The following is a 20212-nucleotide window of genomic DNA, read 5'->3' as shown; positions in this document are numbered from 1 at the left end:
TTCCTCCAGGGCAGAGCCACTCTAAGCCACAGCAAAGTCCATCTTTGGCCAATTTGAAAGCCCAGCTTGCTCACTGCTTCCTAACCTTGGCTTGAGTAAGACCTCACCTCGTTTGTTGGTGGCACCAATTGCACGTGCCATTGGTCTGCAGGTGGCATTTTAGCATCAGTGACATTTCAGCTCCTGCTGGTAACACATGTATCAGGGACAGGATCTTTCCCAGTTCCCCCAAAACCACCCCATGGTGTTGTCATCACCTGACTTGTGAAAGCCACACCATCTAAATGCATTCAGGTTACACCTTTGAATACACGATGAAGTCAACAGCCTCGTCAGCTCCATCAATTGCATCCTCTGCCCCAGCCCCTCCAGGTCACTGGGGACCCTCGGCCTCCCACCACTGAGGGCCTGCAGGAATAAAGGGGATGGTGAGCAATGGAAAGCGCAGGAGGAGTGCAGGCCATGGCAGGAAGGGTGGATTGGGGTGGATAATGTCCTGCTACCAGGGACTCATGGTTAAGAGAGCATAAAAAATTCACCCTCCGGATGGGTTGGGGCAATCCCAAGCACAGGCTGGGCGGAGAATGGATGGAGAGCAGCCCTGAGGAGAAGGACTTGGGGGTGCTGGTGGATGAGAAGTTCAACATGAGCCGGCACCGTGCGCTGGCAGCCCAGAAAGCCAACTGTGTCCTGGGCTGCATCCAAAGCAGCGTGGGCAGCAGGGCGAGGGAGGGGATTCTGCCCCTCTGCTCTGCTCTCCTGAGACCCCCCTGCAGTGCTGCGTTCAGCTCTGGGGTCCCCAACATCAGGACATGGAGCTGCTGGAGCAGGTCCAGAGGAGGCCACAAAGATGATCCAAGGGCTGGAGCACCTCTGCTCTGGAGACAGGCTGAGAGAGTTGGGGCTGTTCAGCCTGGAGAAGAGAAGGCTCCGGGGAGACCTTCCAGCACCTCCCAGTACCTAAAGGGGCTACAGGAAAGCTGGAGAGGGGCTTTGGGCAAGGGCCTGTAGTGACAGGACATGGGGCAATGGCTTTAAACTGAAAGAGGGGAGATTCCCACTAGATCTAAGGAAGAAATTTTTCACTCAGAGGGTGGTGAGGCACTGGCACAGGTTGCCCAGAGAAGCTGTGGCTGCCCCATCCCTGGTAGTGTTCAAGGCCAGGTTGGATGAGGCTTTGGGCAACCTGGTGTAGTGGAAGGTGTCCCTGCCCATGGCAGGGGGGTTGGAACTAGATGATCTTTGAGGTCCCTTCCAACCCAAACCATTCCATGATTTTATGTCTTCTAGGTCACTTCCCTGCTCTGTAGCAGCAATTACACCACCTTGAACCCACACTTCCCATCACTGGAGTTGGAACAGCATCTCCTTCATCACCAGCATGCTGCAACAACACACGTGCCCAGACCGTGCCCTGCTATCATGGGAACAAGCAGTGGGACGTAACATGAAACAGCCGCTGGGCATCAGGGCTGCCCTGCCTGGTTCTCCATGCCCAGGGCAAAGCCCGGTCCCACACCCTTGCGCAGGCAGTGCCGGTGGGCAACACGGGCTCCTCTCACCGCCCCGTCAGCAGCTTCAGGCACCTGTGAGGAGCCAACAGCTTTTATTAATGCCATTTTATTCCCTCCTCCCCCCCCCCAGTCATTTATAACAGAAATTGCCAGGAGACACGGGTTTGGAGCATGCTTGAGCTGGGGATGAGGCACTTAGAGTTCAAGCTGGCTACAGCAACACAGACCAACCCATGGAAACCAGGAGCGTACGCTTGGAAGGGGTCGGAGCCACTCGGCCTCTCTCCCTATAGCCCTTGGCACAGTGGAAAAGAAACGCGATATTTTGGTAGGGCATTCTGGAGATGTTTGTGAAGGTCACGGCCAGCCTCACCATCTCCTCCTCTAACACTCTCCTTCCTTTCAGCTTCGTTCCTGCAGTCGTTGCCATCACCAAGTGCCCACCCGAGGGTGGTTTTGGGAATGTACCTGGTCGTCGGTGACCACAGCACTTGCTTTAGAAACCTTGCCCAGCCCGAACAGGGAGAGGGATCACGCTGCCAACAGCCCATCGCCCAAGCCCTCTCCTCCTCCCCACCAGAACTGCCCTGTTTTGGCTGGCCTGCCTCAAAACCTACCACAATTTTACCATTTTTAACCCGTTTCTCTCTCCAGAAGGCAAGAGGAGCGTGCATCTTCTGCCTCAAATGAGCAAACGACCTTCCGTGGATAACGGAAGATGAAACACACTTTAGAAGACTCAGAAAAATAGTATTTTTGACCTCATGAAAACTCACTTCTGGCAGTGGCAACGCGTCGGTCAGACGAAGCTGCTCATCACCTGGACCACCACAAAACCAACATCACGACCCAACCAGTTTCCTTCCATCTCACCCTACTTTGGCCTTTCTCAAACTCGCATCTTCCAACCCAAAACTTCACGAGGACCCAGCGACACCGGCCCAAACCAAGCCCCTGGGAGAGCACCGGTGGCTCACGGGACGCAGGAACATCACAGATCCTCCCGTCCCTCGTCTCAATCCCTCCTACCAGCATTTGAACCTTGGTTTCAACAGAGGGTTTTGATAGAGCAGGTGAGAGCTTTGGGACAGGTGCCCTCTGGAGACCATCTCAGCCGTTGAACAGAACCCATCCAGATCAACACAAAAAAGGAGGTCAACGCATCCCCCTTACGCTAATTTTTCTACCTCCTCTCACGAGAGAAAGCTGCCGCGTACGTTCTAATGCCTACAAGGCAAGCGCGTTCTCGTTCCCTTCCTCCAAACACAGCTGTGACATGGAAAACACTGTGACACCCATGGTAAAACTGGGGAAAAAATAATAAAATCCCAACATCTCTTCCCTCCCACTGGAACCGATCTTCCCCTTCGCCTTTGCCAGTGTTTTAAAAGCGCGTTCAGAAGCCTTTAAAAACCTATTTCCCGTCCATGTGCCCACGGCACATCCTGTAATTGTGGGACACTGAACCCAGGCCGGAGAGAGGAGCTGGAAGCTGTTGGTTGTGAGGATAATTATGGGATGAAATAAGGCCAGTGACAGGTGCCAGCGGCTCGTTTCCTAACTCCCGTCAGTGCCGAGAGCGGAAGGGGACACGCTGCAAGCTCCACACCGGAGAACATCTTCAGGTCACTGCAAAGGCAAAGCTCCTTCAAGAGTCCATGTGGTTTTGCACAGCTGCTCTTCTAGAAACGAGGCTGTTTCCAAATCTAAAAATCCAGATACTCCCACTGAAAACCGCTTTTCTGCGGCTGGACCATCAGTGCCTTTTCTAAACCAAATTTGCTTTCAGGGCTGTCAAGAACTACAACAGCTCCAAACGCAGATATTTTCAATGTTTGGGTTTTTTTTTCAGCCGTGGGATGGGAACAAGCTGGCATTTCCACAGTTAAGTGACATGAACACTCTCCAAAAACACTGCAGGGCAGCAAAAGCTGTTATGACCCAACAAGCCATCCCCCACCACGCTATTTGTGCCCACAAAGAGGTAACAGCTACAGCTGAAGGCAGCTGCAAGGTTATTTGAGGAGAGTTTGACTGGGCAGGGGGTTGGGTAAGGGCTTTCCAAGAGCAGCCACCTGTTATCAGCTGGTTGCAGAAACCTGCCAGCCGGTTTCCTCCCACAGGCAGACAGATGAAAAAGGCTCAAATAGAGTCACGAGTTAATTGGGCGGCGTGAAAAGATCCACATCCTTAGAACAAGCATTTGCTGGGAGGAAGAAACAACAAAGAGGGATCGTCCTTGGCTCTAGAAACCTCAAATTCAAGGGAGACATCTGTCCCTAGGAAGGTCACCCTTGTACCCAGTATGGGAAAAGAGCATCTGACTGTTCCCCCTCCAGAACATCCCGTGGTGATGGCCTGAGCACACCAGCGTCCTCCCCGTCCATCTGCAGTCACAGTGAGTCAGGTTCCTTATTCACAAGCCCTTCAGAGAACACCAGAAGCTCGAGTCTCTGCACTGAGACGTATCTGTGCATTGAGATACGCTGGCTGCTATTCCGGTCCCATCCTCCTCTCTACTGACCCAAAACATCTTCTCCAAAGCAGAAGTCTTGGTGGCCTTTTAGAGTCCTAAAGAGAAGGAGCAACCATTAACTTCCCAGTGGGCAAATCCCTTCAAATGTCAATAATCAGGTCAACAGGTAAAGAGGATTTGAAATGAAGTTACGATGTGCTGGAAGATATTCCCCCTGCAGATACTGGCTGGTGGACAGGAACGGGAATAAGCAGTATCCCTACTGCAGTGAGGGAACAACAGCATGAGAAGCTGCATCAGCACTACCCTAACAGACTGTACACGGAGAAATTACAGTCAGAAAGTCACTGTTCTCACTTGTGTTTGGGTTTTTCCCCCCGCCTCAAGAGAAAAAAAAATTTTAAAAATCCTTCCTTAGGCTGGAGTTCAAAGTAGGGAAAAAAGGTCTTGGGAGAACCTGCTTCCCCCACACAACTGGAGAGCAAGATGCAGAATTTAGCTGAGCTCAGCAGCATCACGTCCCTTTGTCACACGACTGAGGATGGCTATTTTTATCAAAAACAATCTTCAGAGCAAAATGCAAGTTATGAAAACAGGACAAACTTGCATCCCTGGGAGCAGGCTCACACACGAGCCACATGAATTGCACCAAAACCCGACGCTTTTCTCCAGGCACCACTGCAAAAACGCCACCTAGAAATGAAGATGCTGATTTTCAGTTTCCAGTCATCCTGGTGTTAACCAGTGTGTCGCTGGTGCAGTCCGAATAATTGTGCTCAGCTTTGCGACGTGATGCTGCAACCAAAGAGCAGCCCTGAAAGAGAGAAATGGTTGCCCCCAACTTTACTGTCTTGAAGAACAATGTTTTAAACACCCAACTTTGAAAAAAAGGGATCCAAAAAGATGGGGCTGCTCTTGCTTTTAGTCTAGGCATGGGATGAGCAACTTCACACAAGACTTAATAGCATTTATCAAGCAAGGACTAGTAACTTTTAACTTGTGCAAGCCACATTCAGCCAAAACCCTGCTCTCCTTCAACCAGCACAAGCACCAATATACGAGCAAGTTCCACTAAGGACCTTCTCTCTCCTCCTGTCAACGTTTCCCCCCATAAATTAAATGCCAAATCACTTAAATGCAGAGTTAGAGAACAACAGTTTAAATGCATAAAGGGTCAATTATATATAAAGACAAAGAGACTACAACAAATTAATTAACCTGAAGAGACAGTGCTTTGTGCAAAACAACATTCTCATGTCTGGTTGAAAAGGCTTCTGAAGACGAGCGGTTTCTTCATTTCCCTTTGTCAGTGGTATGAGCAAAGCTCGTACAACATGCACGAAAGGGGAAGAGACGATTTCCCCAACGACACACGGGAAACGCACGACACGATGAGTCCTTGACATTCACAACCGAGACAGAAACTTCACCCGGATTGCAACTGAACCGTTCTCAACCCCAAAGCAGATCCCGTTTAGATGTCCTTTTCTTCAGCTGGGCAGCCACACCAGCACGCCGCAGCGTTTCTGTAGTTTGGATGAAAACCACGAGCGAGTCTCCTACCGACAGGCACCATCGACCTCATCCCGAGTCCTCGGCGAGCTGGCGCCACCCGGCTCCATCGGTGAAACACGGATCAGCGGGGACGGCGCAGAACCAGGAGCTGCGTCTGCCAAGCAGGAATTGGGTCAGCTCGTTCCTCCGTGGCTCCTGTGCCATAATATTTATATGCAGGATACTGGATGATGTTCACGGTGCAAAATAAAGCAGTTTTGGTCGGAATAGTTACTGAGACATCATCGTATCGCCACGATGGCAGTTTACTGGCCCACCAGTGCCACACCAGTCACTACCAGAAGGCTACCTTACAGCAAACGAACGGTGGAAGATGTGGCTGTGATGGATTAGGCTGGTCTTTGCTTTGCTTCCTTCGCAAGAAGAGCAAAGGATCTCTCTTCCACGGCGGGTGTAAGGGTGTTTCCGAGCTGCTCTCCGCCCAGCAGCGATCCGGAGCGTTTTGCGGGAGGCAAAACAGTCTTGCGTGGCGGCAAGGAGAGCTTGCAGTTGTCACGAGGTTGGTACAGGCACTGGTGAGTAATAAAATTTTGAAAGAAACAGGACAGGCTGGTATAGCATATAATGATACCCACCGTAATTGAAGCACTCGTAAGAAGCTTAATTGCAAACAAATACATTCCGTTAATCTCATTAAGACATCCAAACATGTCCTCTTTTCAGCTACTCTTGTCTTGGAAGGTATAAGGGAAGGGGGGGGGGGAAAAACCCAAATGTTTTTTAAAAGTTTATTTCTAGCCCTGAAAGAACAGTTATTAAACAAAGTCAACAAATACAGTAGTTAATATTGCAGTAACAATTAAATAACATAATGGGATTAAATTACACACAAGGCAACATTAAAATCTGAAGACAGTTCAAAAAATAAAAAGAAAGCTTGCACCTCCTTCCATTTCCATCGACAGCGTGAGGAACAGAGGGAAAAACTGGACCAGGGACATTTATTCATTCAACTGCAGCTGGAGAGACCCTCAACGACCTCCTCGCTCCCTCCCCAGCCCACCCACCATCCCCTGAGGAGGGGACCCATCTCTCTAGCCGCACCTTTTGCACCTCCCCGCACCGGAGAGCTGGGGGGAGCCCACAATTAGCCCTCTTAACACCTAAGGCAGGTCAAAGTGCACATTCCCGGCACCGCGGCTGCTTTTAATGAAAACTCTGGTTTATTCTACGCTAACGAGACAAATCCCAGGAGTCACCCATTCCCTGCACACTTGCGTCTCAGCCATGAGCTGCCCAGCTCCACGCACCCGATGAACCGCACCGCTGTACGTTCCACTCCGTAGGCATCACACGCGGATCTGATGAGAATCCGACTCGGGATCTTACGCTGGCATCCCGGAGAGGAGCAGGAATTTCAGCGCTTCCAGACACATTCCTTCCCTTATCATCACCTGCCCAAACTCTGCCTGGCCTCTGCCCGCCCTGGCGATACAGCAGAGTGGAAGAGCCCCACAGCACGGCTTAAGGACACTAATCTGCTCTCCTTAGGGGGAAAAAACACAGCTCTCATTTTTTAATCTTGCAGACACATCCAGCTGACATCATTAGATAAGGGATGTCCAACCAACTAAGACACAGCGACCTTCTCGTGGCTCTTCTCTTCCGCCAGCTCCGTCTCTGGCCCCGATTTCTGGCAGCAGGAGGTAAGAAACCTCATCATGCAACAATAAAGCTGCTGCGTGGGGAAGGGGAGATGTGGGCACGTCTCAGCTTCAGAGCTAAACACCGCTGCAGGTCACACAGCGCGGAGATATGTTTTGGTAACTTCTGGATTGGGCCAAGTTTTGTGCGCCGAGATGGCTGGAAGTTTGGAAATCATCTCCTAAGTAGACTAAATCGGATAAATTTTGTGATGTATGTTTTAAACAATCCTCATTCATCAATAAAAGTGAACTAATAAGTTAAAATTCCTTATGATTTCTTGCTTTTTTCTATTTAAAGAAACCTAAATTTATCACAAGTTATCTTACTGTCTAGATTGTGCCATCAAAAAAAAAAAAAAAAGAAAATAAAGAAGAAAGAAGGAAATAAGAGCTCCCGGTTTAACCTTGGCACAAGGAGTTTCACAAAGTCCATTGCCAGCAACGGACAAAGAGGGAATCATCGGGACAACAGGTGGTTTTATTCTCAGCCAAGCCTCCTCGCTACTTCATTCCACCAGGGAGCCAGACGCACTCCAACCGGGGGCATCGCCGTTAATTACGGCGTCCACGGCTCATGACACGTTTTGCCTGGGAAACGCACCTCCATTCACTTGCCCGGAATGAGACACCTCCTCGAATTTCAAACCATCACTATCCTTCCACTTACAGCTCGAGGGATTTATTCCTTCGATGGAGCAGTTAACGTTAAGTTATCCGATGTAAATTTTTCCTGCCACGGAAGAGCAGAACGCGAGCTGCGCCGCGACGCCGCAGCGCCCTGCACAACAAGGCACCTTGTTGGCACCACGCTGTCTCCTCGAAGCTAGTGGGTCACAGTAGACGCTGCGAGACCCTCACCCTGCTTCCCCTCCATCGCCAACACAAACAGCCTCCGCTGTTCCGGCCGGCTGCTCTCAGCTGGAAGTTGGGTTTTGTCATACCTCGGCTACCAGTCCCCAAAACATCGTTATCTCTATCGCTACGCAAACACCAAAATTATCTGAAAATGACTTCTATCTTCTGCCAGCAATCTTTGTAAAAGTGTGCAAAACAATTTTTATTCAGGGTCCTCCGTCCATACCCAAGCATAACCCTACCCGTCCCAGGTCCTGCCCCGCTGGGAATGCAATGAAATCCCACTAAATGAACAGAATCGTTTGGCACATCGTAACTAGAGTTGGCTCGTCGTTAAACTGCTGGGGAGGTTGAAATGCATAGACTGTAGCACTAGAAGAAGCCGGGGCACAGGCTCTTCTACACTTGCCCCTGGTAACACCCCAAGAATTCAAGTTGCTCACTGTCCTTCAGAGGGAGGCACTTTTTCTTGCACCGAATGTTTGATGTCAGGCACTCTAGCTGGCACAACGTCTTTAGCGAGGAAGGGATTGGTGTGACACATCACATCTCCTCAGCCTCAAGTTAGCTGGTCAAATAGGCCCCACGGACATCTGAAGGCACTGTTCTCCCCTCTCAGCTTCTGTCTTCTCAGAACAGTGCTTTGGCATTTCCAGGTGTTCATAATCTTCTGTCTGAATCGTATTTTTAAAAAGCTTGTATCTTCAGTGTCCTCAGATCTGATTATTTGCTCTTCTGATTTCGTTAGTACAAATGGAGCACATACAAAATAGGAAAAAAATAGCTTTGATGCTTAAACTCTGACAACTCCATAGGCTGATGCATTATTTGCTCGGGGAAAAAAAATTACAACATATACAAAAATGTATTTGATACAAAGAAGGGAAAACGTAACATAAAAAAAGTCAAAGGCACCAGCATAACTTCCAAAGCCCAAGTCAGAGCACAGATACAATACATGTTTTTGACCCACCCACCTCACCAAGCACATTAACCCCTTAAGCTTCTGGCCAGCAAGTCTAATGGGGAAAAAACAGAGCAGACAGGAAGACAGCTGGAAGTTTTTTTTCTTGCCCTGACTATAGCTGATCACTTGATCATAAATAAAGTATCTGACCCCTACCGACATATCCCTAAACTGACATCCAAAGACTTGGCCTATCATTAAGTTTCTACAAAGAGGCCACATCTTTGATTAAAAGTCCACAGAGCATATGAGAAACAGCTGAATACTTCTCTTCCCCCTCTCTCCATATTCATCTTCAAAAGCAAAAAACAACTCAATACATTACGATTTCTTAAGTAGCCAAGTTGTCAATTCTACAGTACAGTAAGAGCTAAACCATAAAAGAAACAAGGGGCAAGATGTACCTTCACATTTGTCCCACGTGCTGTGACCTAGTCATATGGGAGCTTACTAGAGTGATTTAAAAGTAAACTGGTAGAGGGGAGGAAGAGGAGAGTGAAAGAGATCAGCAGGTAACATTAGTACTGCTCTCCGAAAGCTTGAATCTGTCATTCAAGTATTGAAAGTACCCAGAAGGGTACAATGAATGGGAGCTGTTACAGCAAAGTCGTTAAAAACCCTTAAAACCCCGGGCACAGTAAGTGGCATTTCTGGGCTGTCTGCAAAAAATTTAAAAAAAAAAAAAAATTTAAAAAAAAGGCCAGTAATTCAGTCCTCAATTCCTTCTGGACCCCAGACAGGGATCGCTAGAGTCACCACTATTTACTTTGGGTGTCTTCTGGATGAGAGTTTCTTCCCTTTTGCAGACGTTTTCCCCGTCCCCACAAAATCCCTCCCCTCCCCCTAAAAGTGTAACAATTCCATATATTATAAAGATTTGTAAAATACAAACAAAAAAAAAAAAAAAAGGATGAAGGCTGTGGCAGTAATGTTAGCGGTTACTCTTCATTGCTTCTTTGGCTGCCAAGATCAGTGGCGTCAAGCTAGACAGAGGTTTGGCCAGTTTCAAGAAGGGATGCTGCCAGGAAGAGAGAAACAGTAAATTAGGGAAAGGCATGGATTAAACAAGCCAGTAAAACCCATGTATCTACAGCCCTTTTCACCCCGACGTTTGAAAAGCAATGCAAACGCTATCGACACCCAGCTCCTGAAGGGACACATCCAGAGCACCTCAAGCCTGATGATCATTCCTACTCATCCCAGAAGAGCCGAGGCTTTTCCTTTCGCAACAACTCACTACAAAGAGGTTTCCTGCTCAAACATCTTCTCTCAGTCCCATTCTGCTGACTTCAAGGCTCTGTCACAGTAAGTTTGTAAATCCTTGGATGCTTTAGCAGTGTCAGAACGAAGGCACGGATCACTGATGGAAAGATTTCGGAGTGCCTACTACAATCTTTGATGACTGTGGTTCCTACCAACTACTCTCCACTCGAGTCCTCAGGAGAAAAAGCAGGACAGAAGAGGGTGCCAGCCTACGGTGCAGTTTATCAGGCTGACCTTGCTCACGGCTTCTGTCCCTCAGACTGCAAAAAGCAGCTGGTTCTTACCTGTAGCAATTCTTTGGCTGATCCTCTTTTCTCTACATCCATCTCCAAACATCGGTTCAAGAAATCCCGGAATATCGGGGACAGTTTCTCGGGGTTCTGCAGCTCTGGTGTGCCATTAGTTGCTATCAAATATAACGCCTGTAAATCGAGGGATATCGTATAATCAAGCCAAATCTTTAAAAGATGTCAAACTGACCAGCCTAGCGGCGATCCCTGAGTCTCGACGAGAAAGGGCTCCGCAGGCTACTTCTCCTCCCCCTGATGAGATGAAAAACTGTAAAAACTCCACAATTACAGGCAGTCATGACCTATTCTTGCTAGTGGTAAAATAATATCCAAACACCTACTCACCTTGGCAAAGAAAATATCAGATTTTGACACAAGCAGCATTTTTCATAACCTAATGGATTTACTTTCCCTAAACTAGCACAGAAGACTGAATTCAAAGTGCTTTAGTTGCAAGCAGGTACTCATCTTCTAAACAGAAAAATTCAGGGAAGGGCTGACAGCAAGTTCAAGAGAGCCGTTTTCCTTTTGGAGGAATTTTCTTGTGCTGCTGAAGCTTGTTGTTTTTTTTTTTTCATTTAATTTTCTTTTTAATGTAGAAACTATGAATGAACAATTACTAAAAACGTTCACATGGTAAACGCCCGCAAACAGTTCAAGCCACATCTGGGCTTCTTACCCTCAGGGGGTTTTCGTTGAGGTACGGGGGTTCTCCTTCCACCATCTCAATGGCCATGATGCCCAGAGACCAGATATCCACTTTCGGGCCGTAAGCTTTCCGCGTGACCACTTCAGGAGCCATCCAGTAAGGAGTTCCAACCATAGTGCTGCGCTTGCTCTGCTCGGGGGTGATCTGAGCACAGAAACCAAAGTCGGCTGTAGGATAACAGAATTTTCAAAAGTTAAACTGGTGCACCCCAAGTAAGTGGGTTTCCTAGAAGACTTCTCTATTACTACATGTGTATTTTACCCCTCCACACTTGAGGGGCTTGGGGGGTGTCTCCTTTTTTTTTTTTTTTCTTTCCCCCACGGTATTCACCATACTACAAAATCCAACGTGCAAGACAGATACAAAACCTGAAGGTGTTTAAGCAGGACAGACTTCCGTGGAATGAAGATAAGGCTTTTTGTCCTCTGGAAAAGTGACACAAGTATTACCCTGTAGGAGAATGGTATTTTGCCCAGTCTTCAAGATTCCTAGACTGGTAAGAGCCAAAACCAAGTAATCAAGCAGAACACAGAAGGCAAGTGTTCTGTGCATGGCATGTTATCCGATCTAGAAAACACGAATCCACAAACCACAGCTTCTGCCCTGCTAAACAGATTTTAATTTGTGCACCTATCGAGTTCAACGCTTCACAGCAATTTGGCCATCAAATAGAGGTTCTGCAGCTGATAGAGACATGGAAACAAGGCTTCAGGTAAGCGAAGTGCTACCCCACTCAGCAGAAGGAACCTGGACAAACAAACCTTTCCACAAGGTAACTACCAAAGAGAACAACCACACTCAAGAAAACGAGAAAAGTCACCTATTCCTATAGCCTTCGGGTGCAGCAGCAATGCATGTTCCATCATGTTACTTTATCCAGCTGCAGCACTCCCACTTCCCAGGCATGTAAAGCATCAATAAGAACACAGCTAAGGCAGGAGACAGATTTTTACCTTATCATTGACACTAAGTTTGAGAGAGAGAAAGAGAAAGAGAGAGAAAGAGAGAATTTAAAATTTCAAGTCAATTGTGAAAGTGTTATGCCACGCAGTGCGGACAAAAGAGCTACAGTCATGAAAAGTGCTAAGTTTTACCAAGAGGACAAGTGAACAAAGAACTGCCCCCAGCCCCATTGTCAAGGGAAGAAAAAACAAAAAGAAAAGGAAAAAAAAAAAAGAATCAAGCCTATAGCAACCAGTGAGTTCCTCACCAGCCCTTCCTGGCCTTTATCAACGTGTCACACTCAACTTATTGAGTTGAGCAATAAGCACAGCTTATTTCAATGAACACACCAGAGAAGCAGCAGGGGGGTATGTCTCCTGACCTACCAAGGAGGCCTTCAGCACCATGCCCATAGCAAGGAAAGACAGGCAAGATGTACACACCACTCAGGAGTGTGTGTAGGTATGTAGTGGTGACAGGCAGACTGGTATCTCTTACTTCTCCTGTTACCAGTCTCCCAAAAGCACAGACTCCCCCAGAGAAGGGGAAGAGCCTGAAAGGAAGGTGCAACTTCTTCCATCCTCCACCCTAAACAACTGCTAGAAGCTCTGTAATGACACAGCCAAGTAAGGGCTCGACGCTGATGACAGTATGTCCCTTTCATATACGACATTTTTACAGCTGACTCCTGTTTTCTCCTCTCTCTCCTTCCTCCTCATCTTCCTCCAACCTCCTGAGGCCAATGCTTCTTTACACAGGCTGTATGTCCTATGTCCCTGTCCTTTTGCCACTCTGCTTTGCTTTAACAGCTCTTACATTTTTGAGCCTCCTCTCCTCGGACACATCCTCTACTGTAACTATTCACTTATTTTCAGCCTCTGAATCCACACAGTTTGTGCACAAACACTTCAAGCAATGCAAGCAAGCAGTGCATCCAACAACGCTGGTGAGCAAAGCAGGTTGCTCGTGATCCTTCTTCACACTCCATCTCACAACCAAATGAGACTGCAAACCATCTAGACTGAGCAATATTGCTGAGATCTGTTCTCATGACATTTCAAATTCCTACCTGACTGTAAAAACACCATCCCTTAACTCTTTGGTCGCTTCACGCTTTGCACATTCCTACATACCAAGTCAGATAATTCATCTCTCTCTCAATAGGCCTGACAGCTTCTTCAAGTGGTTTCACATTTTTTTATTGCATACACCAGAAACTAACTTACTGGACACCAGCCCATGCATGCACGACAACTGCCTGAAAAGCAAGTAGTTTCTTTTGTCATTTCCCGATCATTATGTTACTGAAAGGGTGTTACACAAAACATTAAAAGCAAGGCATGATAACCTGAAGAGACCAATGAAGCAACTGCAGCTAGCTGCAACCTTCCTCTTGCAATCATTCCCATCTTTGCTTCGCTGTATGGCGCTGGTTACTTCATCTTTACCAACGTCTTCATGTGGCAACAGATTTGCTTCAACATCCTGCCCATCTGACAGGTTCACAGCTTTAGTCTTAGGCCCTCACAATTTCAATACCTGCTACCTGTGAGTTATACATTTTATAACACAGAGCGAATTTCGATTACTCATATCCCATAAAAATTCACCTCAAAATTCCCTGCCAACTCACCTTCTAGCAATTTACACTCTCCAAGTCAAAGTTTACTGGGAAAGAGAAAACACAACGTTGAAACAAATATCTGGTACTCACTTAGTTTAACTGATCCATCCATTCCTAACAGCACGTTGTCACTCTTAATGTCCCTGTGGATGACCTGGTTGGCATGTAGGAATTCAAGGGCTTGCAAGCACTGGATGGGAGGGAAAACAAAATATTCAGCATATGGAAACATAATTCTCAAAAGCAATGTTTACACCCTCAGCCAGTGCTGAGCGCACAAACATAACAGGTATTATTTAAAATAACCAGTAGAGGAAGCTCTTGTGCTAAAAAAATACCCTCTGGATCTCATGAGGTCAAAAATCATTTAACCATGGAGTTGCTCTGCTATCTTAACAAATCATGGAATCAAAATGGTTTGGGTTGGAAGGGACCTCAAAGATCATCCAGTTCCAACCCCCCTGCCATGGGCAGGGACACCCTCCACTACACCAGGTTGCCCAAAGCCTCATCCAGCCTGGCCTTGAGCACTTCCAGGGATGGGGCATCTACAACTTCTCTGGGCAACCTGTGCCAGTGCCTCACCACCCTCTGAGTGAAAAAATTTCTTCCTTATATTCAATCTAAATCTCCCCTCTTTCAGTTTAAAGCCATTGCCCCTTGTCTTATCACTACACACCCTTGTCCAAAGCCCATCTCCAGCTTTCCTGTAGGCCCCCTTTAGGTACTGGAAGGCTGCTATAAGATCACCCTGGAGCCTTCAATATTCATAAAATCCATAAATTAAACTCCTCATCACCCAGTCACCACCTGAGATGCTTCCAAAAATCCCATGTTAGCTCTGGTACATCCCACAAATTCTAGAGGAACCTTAAGGGATTAGGTGACAGCTTTTTAGCCTGAAGTCTCACCAACAGGAATTGGTGAGACTTCATTCTTATACGCATGCAACTTCTCCTCCAGTGAGGGCTGTAAAACACCTCCATTATGAAAGTCACTAATACTGGTAGTTGCACTGGTTTTAGATTAAAACCTTCCACGCTAAGTTTCTGCCCAAAACCATAATGAAATTTACTTTTGCTATTTGAGAATAAAAGGCAAAAAAAGGTAAGATTCTTCTCTTTTAATACAAACAGAACATTTACCGTTTGCAAGTTGGCATGGATGTAATTCCTAGTTGAGTTTTTTGTGTCTTTTTTTTTCACATGCTTTAGCAAAAAGTGACACTGATTTGCAGAATGAAGCATATCCAACATACTGAGCAGCAGAACTTTGAAGAAGTATCATAGTTCAGTATTAGATTTTCCCTCAGGAAAGTTAATTATTGTTACAGTACATCGTTACTTTCAGTTCTCTGCTTCCAGCTCTGGTTTCTCAGGAAACCATTACCTGTCCATACACGTTGATGTACAAGTTTGTTTTCCATCCCCTCCCCTTAGGGTGAGTCATCAAAAGCAGATGTCACGTTGATGTAGTCAACAGGGTTTTTAAAAGGCTCTGCTGTACAGCAGATAATACAATTATCTCTCCTTCTGCCATAATAAATCAAGCCTCAGCTGGACACCAGCACTCTGACTCAGGGCAGAAACCACTGATAAGTTGTGACATCAGCTATTTTTAACTCTTCCATTTGAAATCTTAACTGCAATCAAAGTTATTTCACTCACGATCTTCTGGAGAATTACTCCTGTGAGCAATCCATCAAGAAACTTAATTGTCACAGAACTACGGATTTCACACACCACAAAAACTATTAAAATGAGATAGTCTGCATTAAGTTCATCTTCATTTTAGTATTACGTTTCTTAAACTCTTCCTGTTTCATCAGATCCACTTTCACACTCTAAGGAAACACAGTCACCCTTCTTCCTTCTGGAAAACGCTCAGAAGCCTCCAGGCTTATTTTTTTTTAAAAATATGTTCACATCTCTGCTTTCTACGTTACCTATATACACTCAGTTTTCTTTTTGGTGCCTTTGAATATTCTCCACTAGCCAAAGTTAGATGTTCTTTCCAGCTGCTAAACTTCCAGAGGAGGCCACGAAGATGATCCGAGGGCTGGAGCAACTCTGATATGAAGACAGGCTGAGAGAGTTGGGGCTGTTCAGCCTGGAGAAGAGAAGGCTCCGGGGTGATCTTATAGCAGCCTTCCAGTACCTAAAGGGGCTACAGGAAAGCTGGAGAGGGACTTTGGACAAGGGTGTGTAGTGATAGGACAAGGGGCAATGGATTTAAACTGGAAGAGGGCAGATTTAGATCAGATATAAGAAAGAAATTCTTTACATAGAGGGTGGTGAGGCACTGGCACAGGTTGCCCAGAGAAGCTGTGGCTGCCTCATCCCTGGCAGTGTTCAAGGCCAGGTTGGATGGGGCTTTGGGCAACCTGGTGTAGTGGAGGATTTCCCTGCCCATGGCAGGGGGGTTGGAACTAGATGATCTTTGAGGTCCCTTCCAACCCAAACCATTCCATGATTCTATGATTCATTGCTCTTCCTTGAACTTGAGTCCGCATTATTATCATCTTTCTGTTAACACTGTCACCAGAACTAGGTAACCCAAGTACCAGAAACGAAATCTTTATTTGCTCCATCGCCTAACGTTCCCAAACATCCAGCTCCAAACTGCCACAGCTCTCATTGCAAATCCCCAATTTTCCAAGTTAAACTCATTTTGTTATTTTCTGTAATTTTCATATTGATTTCTGCTCTCAGTGCCATCCATTCTTCGTAACTCAAGGGTTCCAACAGCAATTGTTGCAATTAGCGTACCGTAAAACCTAAGGGAATAGAATGCACCTTCATTCCTCAAGGAATTCATTCCTTCATTCCTCAACCTTCATTCCTCTATCGATCAGCTGCAAGACTCACCTCTCTGCAAACAGCAGCAATCTGTGCTTCATCCATACATGTTTCTGTGACCACATCTGTTAGCGAGCCTCCAGCTAGGTACTCCATCACCACAAACAACTCATCTCCTACGAGGTAACTACAAACAGAAAATGAAAAACATGCTCGTTTGCCTTCAAGAGAACAAGAACTGAAAAATGGTAAGAGTATCAAGTTAAAACCTCTCAAAATCCTTGGGGATGAAAGAATCAGCGAGCTGTTTGCATTTACCTGTCCAGGAAGTTGACTATGTTGGGGTTCTTCAGCTCCTTCATTACCAAGATCTCATTAATAATCAGCTCCTTCTTGGGCTGCTTCTGCAGGTTTATCTGTTTAATAGCAACCTGAATAAAACAAAATAAACCAGTAATCACTCAAACTTGAGTATCAAAACTGTTCGGTCATTCTTAACACAGTGAAAAGCCAGAAGAAATTCTGCAACAGGATTAAAGGAGTTTAGCACAACTTGCAGCTGGCAAGTTATTCATTTCTTAGCACACAACTTAAAAGAGTGCAACCTGATGAGCATACAACCCGTGCTCAGAGCCAACATCATCTTCTGGCTGCTGTAAAGATCCACAAACAATAACAAAGGCCAGGACAGACAGTAAAGGAAACATTCAGGAGATGAAAAGACACTCGCCCAATTTCGTATCAACAGGCCTAAAGCAGAAGAGAATCGTGTAGCAGCTAAGAGAGAGCGTAAGCAAGGCAAGGTAATTCGGTTTTCTACGTTCCAGCCAAATTAGTGTTTGGGTATAAGGAATTCTGGGAGGCAGGAGGAATTACTCTCAAAGCAATTAAGCCAATGAACTATCTCAGAGACAGAAGGGAAGATAAAGACCTATATTTTCTCCAGGAAATAGGCTAATCAGGATAAGTATTCCAGACTTTAAAATGGAGAAGAATTGTCCCATTTAGAATCATAGAATCATAGAATGGTTAGGGCTGGAAGGGACCTTCAAAGGTCATCTAGTCCAACCCCCCTGCAAGGAACAGGGATATCTCCAACTAGATCAGGTTGCTCAGGGCCTTGTCCAACCTGGCCTTGAACGTCTCCAGGGATGGAGCATCCACCACCTCTCTGGGCAACCTGTTCCAGTGTTCTACCACTCTCATGGTAAAAAATTTTTTCCTAATATCCAACCTGAACCTACCTCCCTCTATTTTAAAACCATTACCCCTTGTCCTATCATAACTGGCCCTCCTGAACAGCCTCTCCCCATCTTTCCTGTAGGCCCCCTTGAGGTACTGGAAGACCGCTATAAGGTCACCCCGGAGCCTCCTCTTCTCCAGGCTGAACAGCCCCAACTCTTTCAGCCTGTCCTCATAGGAAAGGTGCTCCAGCCCTCTTATCATCTTCGTGGCCCTCCTCTGGACCCTCTCCAACTGGTCCATGTCCTTCTTATGTTGGGGACTCCAGAACTGGACGCAGTACTCCAAGTGAGGTCTCACGAGGGCAGAGTAGAGGGGGAGAATAACCTCCCTCGACCTGCTGGCCACGCTCCTCTTGATGCAGCCGAGGACGCGGAATTTATGTTAGCTACACCACTTCGAGGAGGCAGTTCGGAGTTTGACAAGATAACCTACCCATGAGTCCAAACCCAAACACCAGAACCAATATAATCTTGTAGAAATTATCATTATCATATTGCCAAGGACATTAAAAGAAGAGAACTCGTGGCACAGAATCACAAAATAACTAAGACTGGAGAGGACTTCTGGAAGCCATCCGGCCCAATCCCTTGCTCAAAGTACAGCCAACGTGGAGCAGGTTGCTGAGGGTCTTGTGCAACTGAGTTTTGAATGGAGATCTCAAGGAGCAGATATTCCACAATCTCTCTGGGCTCCTGTTCCATGTTTGATCATCCCGAATGTGAGGGAAAAAAATTTCTAAAATCTAACCAGAATTTCCCTGATGGCAATTTTTGTTTGTCACCTCTCGTGCTGTCATTGTGTAGGTGTAAGAGGAGTCTAGCTCCATATTATCTACACCTTCCCATTAGGGAGTTGGAATTAGCAGTAAAATCCTTCTTTGGCCTTCTCCCTGCTGAACAGACCTGACTCTATGCTCAGACATGAAGCTCTGAAGAAGCCAGAGCACTGCATCCATTTAACGCATGAACGCAAGCAATCAGCTCGTAGCCCTGACACCACACAGAGGAGATTTTAAGGAAGGAGTTGGACTACAAAATTTACTCGGCAGTCAGGAAGAGGACACGAAGTACTGCAGCACGCAGAAAGCAAAATAAGAGACCACACATCGAGATGATTGCAAGGCTTGCATTTTCTCAAGATGCGGTGCTCCACTACTGTACCAGTAAAGGTGGTTACTGCTGAAAGGGCGATTACTTATCAGTGACCTAAGGAAAGGCTCCTTGCGGATATTTAAAGGAAAAGTAAGGAAATCTGAATTTAAAGAGAAGCAAATAATTCCTAAAATTTTAGTCCTTGGAATTAGAGGCGACCACTGGATGACATGCATGCAGAATATTGCTGATGTTGTCAGCTTCAGCATTGGATTCAGATTTAACCGAGAGTAGCCCTGAGGAGAAGGACTTGGGCTTGCTGGTCAATGAGAAACTCAACATGAGCGGGCACCGTGCGCTGGCAGCCCAGAAAGTCAACAGTGTCCTGGGCTGCATCCAGAGCAGTGTGGGCAGCAGGGCGAGGGAGGGGATTCTGCCCCTCTGCTCTGCTCTCCTGAGACCCCCCTGCAGTGCTGCCTTCAGCTCTGGGGTCCCCAACACAAGAAGGACATGGAGCTACTGGAACGAGTCCAGAGCAGGCCACAAAGATGATCCAAGTGCTGGAGCACCTCTGCTATGGAGACAGGCTGAGAGAGTTGGGGCTGTTCAGCCTGGAGAAGAGAAGGCTCCGGGGAGACCTTCCAGCACCTTCCAGTACCTAGAGGGGCTACAGGAAAGCTGGAGAGGGGCTTTGGACAAGGGTGTGGAGTGACAGGACAAGGGGCAATGGCTTTAAACTGAAAGAGGGGAGATTTAGATTGGATATAAGGAAGAAATTTTTCACTCAGAGGGTGGTGAGGCACTGGCACAGGCTGCCCAGAGAAGCTGTGGCTGCCCCATCCCTGGAAGTGTTCAAGGCCAGGTTGGATGGGGCTTTGAGCAACCTGGTGTAGTGGAGGGTGTCCCTGCCCATGGCAGGGGGGTTGGAACTAGATAATCTTTGAGGTCCCTTCCAACCCAAACCATTCTGTGATTCTAGGGTTCACCAGGTGGGTTTGGAGACCCCAAGGAGTAAAAGCAAAGAGCAGGATGAAGAGAAGGCATTCTGACTACAACAAAGAATCATACAGGGCGAGCTGTTTCCATACAGATCGGTGCATCCATCACCTCTACTGTGACGGGACTAGAGAAGAAGTGTGCAAAGACTAAACAAAGTTTTATTTCTAAAAATGCAGGACACCGTTGCCCACGATTCTTGAAAGATAAAACTGTTTTCA

At 46.8% G+C, this 20212-nt stretch overlaps 1 protein-coding gene across 1 annotated transcript in view; it reads right to left on the bottom strand.

The window, feature by feature from the left end:
- Positions 1-9850: 9850 nt before the first annotated feature.
- PAK2 (p21 (RAC1) activated kinase 2) overlaps positions 9851-20212 on the bottom strand; it is a 51749-nt gene continuing 41387 nt past the window's right edge. The window contains exons 10-15 of the mRNA XM_086618097.1: positions 16978-17090; positions 16729-16846; positions 13952-14051; positions 11266-11462; positions 10581-10718; positions 9851-10051 (exon numbers count right to left, since the gene is read on the bottom strand). Of these exons, the coding sequence (XP_086474223.1) occupies positions 9965-10051; positions 10581-10718; positions 11266-11462; positions 13952-14051; positions 16729-16846; positions 16978-17090 (753 nt within the window). The 3' untranslated portion in view covers positions 9851-9964. The remainder of the gene's footprint in view (positions 10052-10580; positions 10719-11265; positions 11463-13951; positions 14052-16728; positions 16847-16977; positions 17091-20212) is intronic.

The sequence above is a fragment of the Tauraco erythrolophus genome, chromosome 11, assembly GCF_009769465.1.
Source record: "Tauraco erythrolophus isolate bTauEry1 chromosome 11, bTauEry1.pri, whole genome shotgun sequence".
NCBI classification, from domain to species: Eukaryota; Metazoa; Chordata; class Aves; order Musophagiformes; family Musophagidae; genus Tauraco; species Tauraco erythrolophus.
This window is presented reverse-complemented; position numbering and strand designations above follow the sequence as displayed.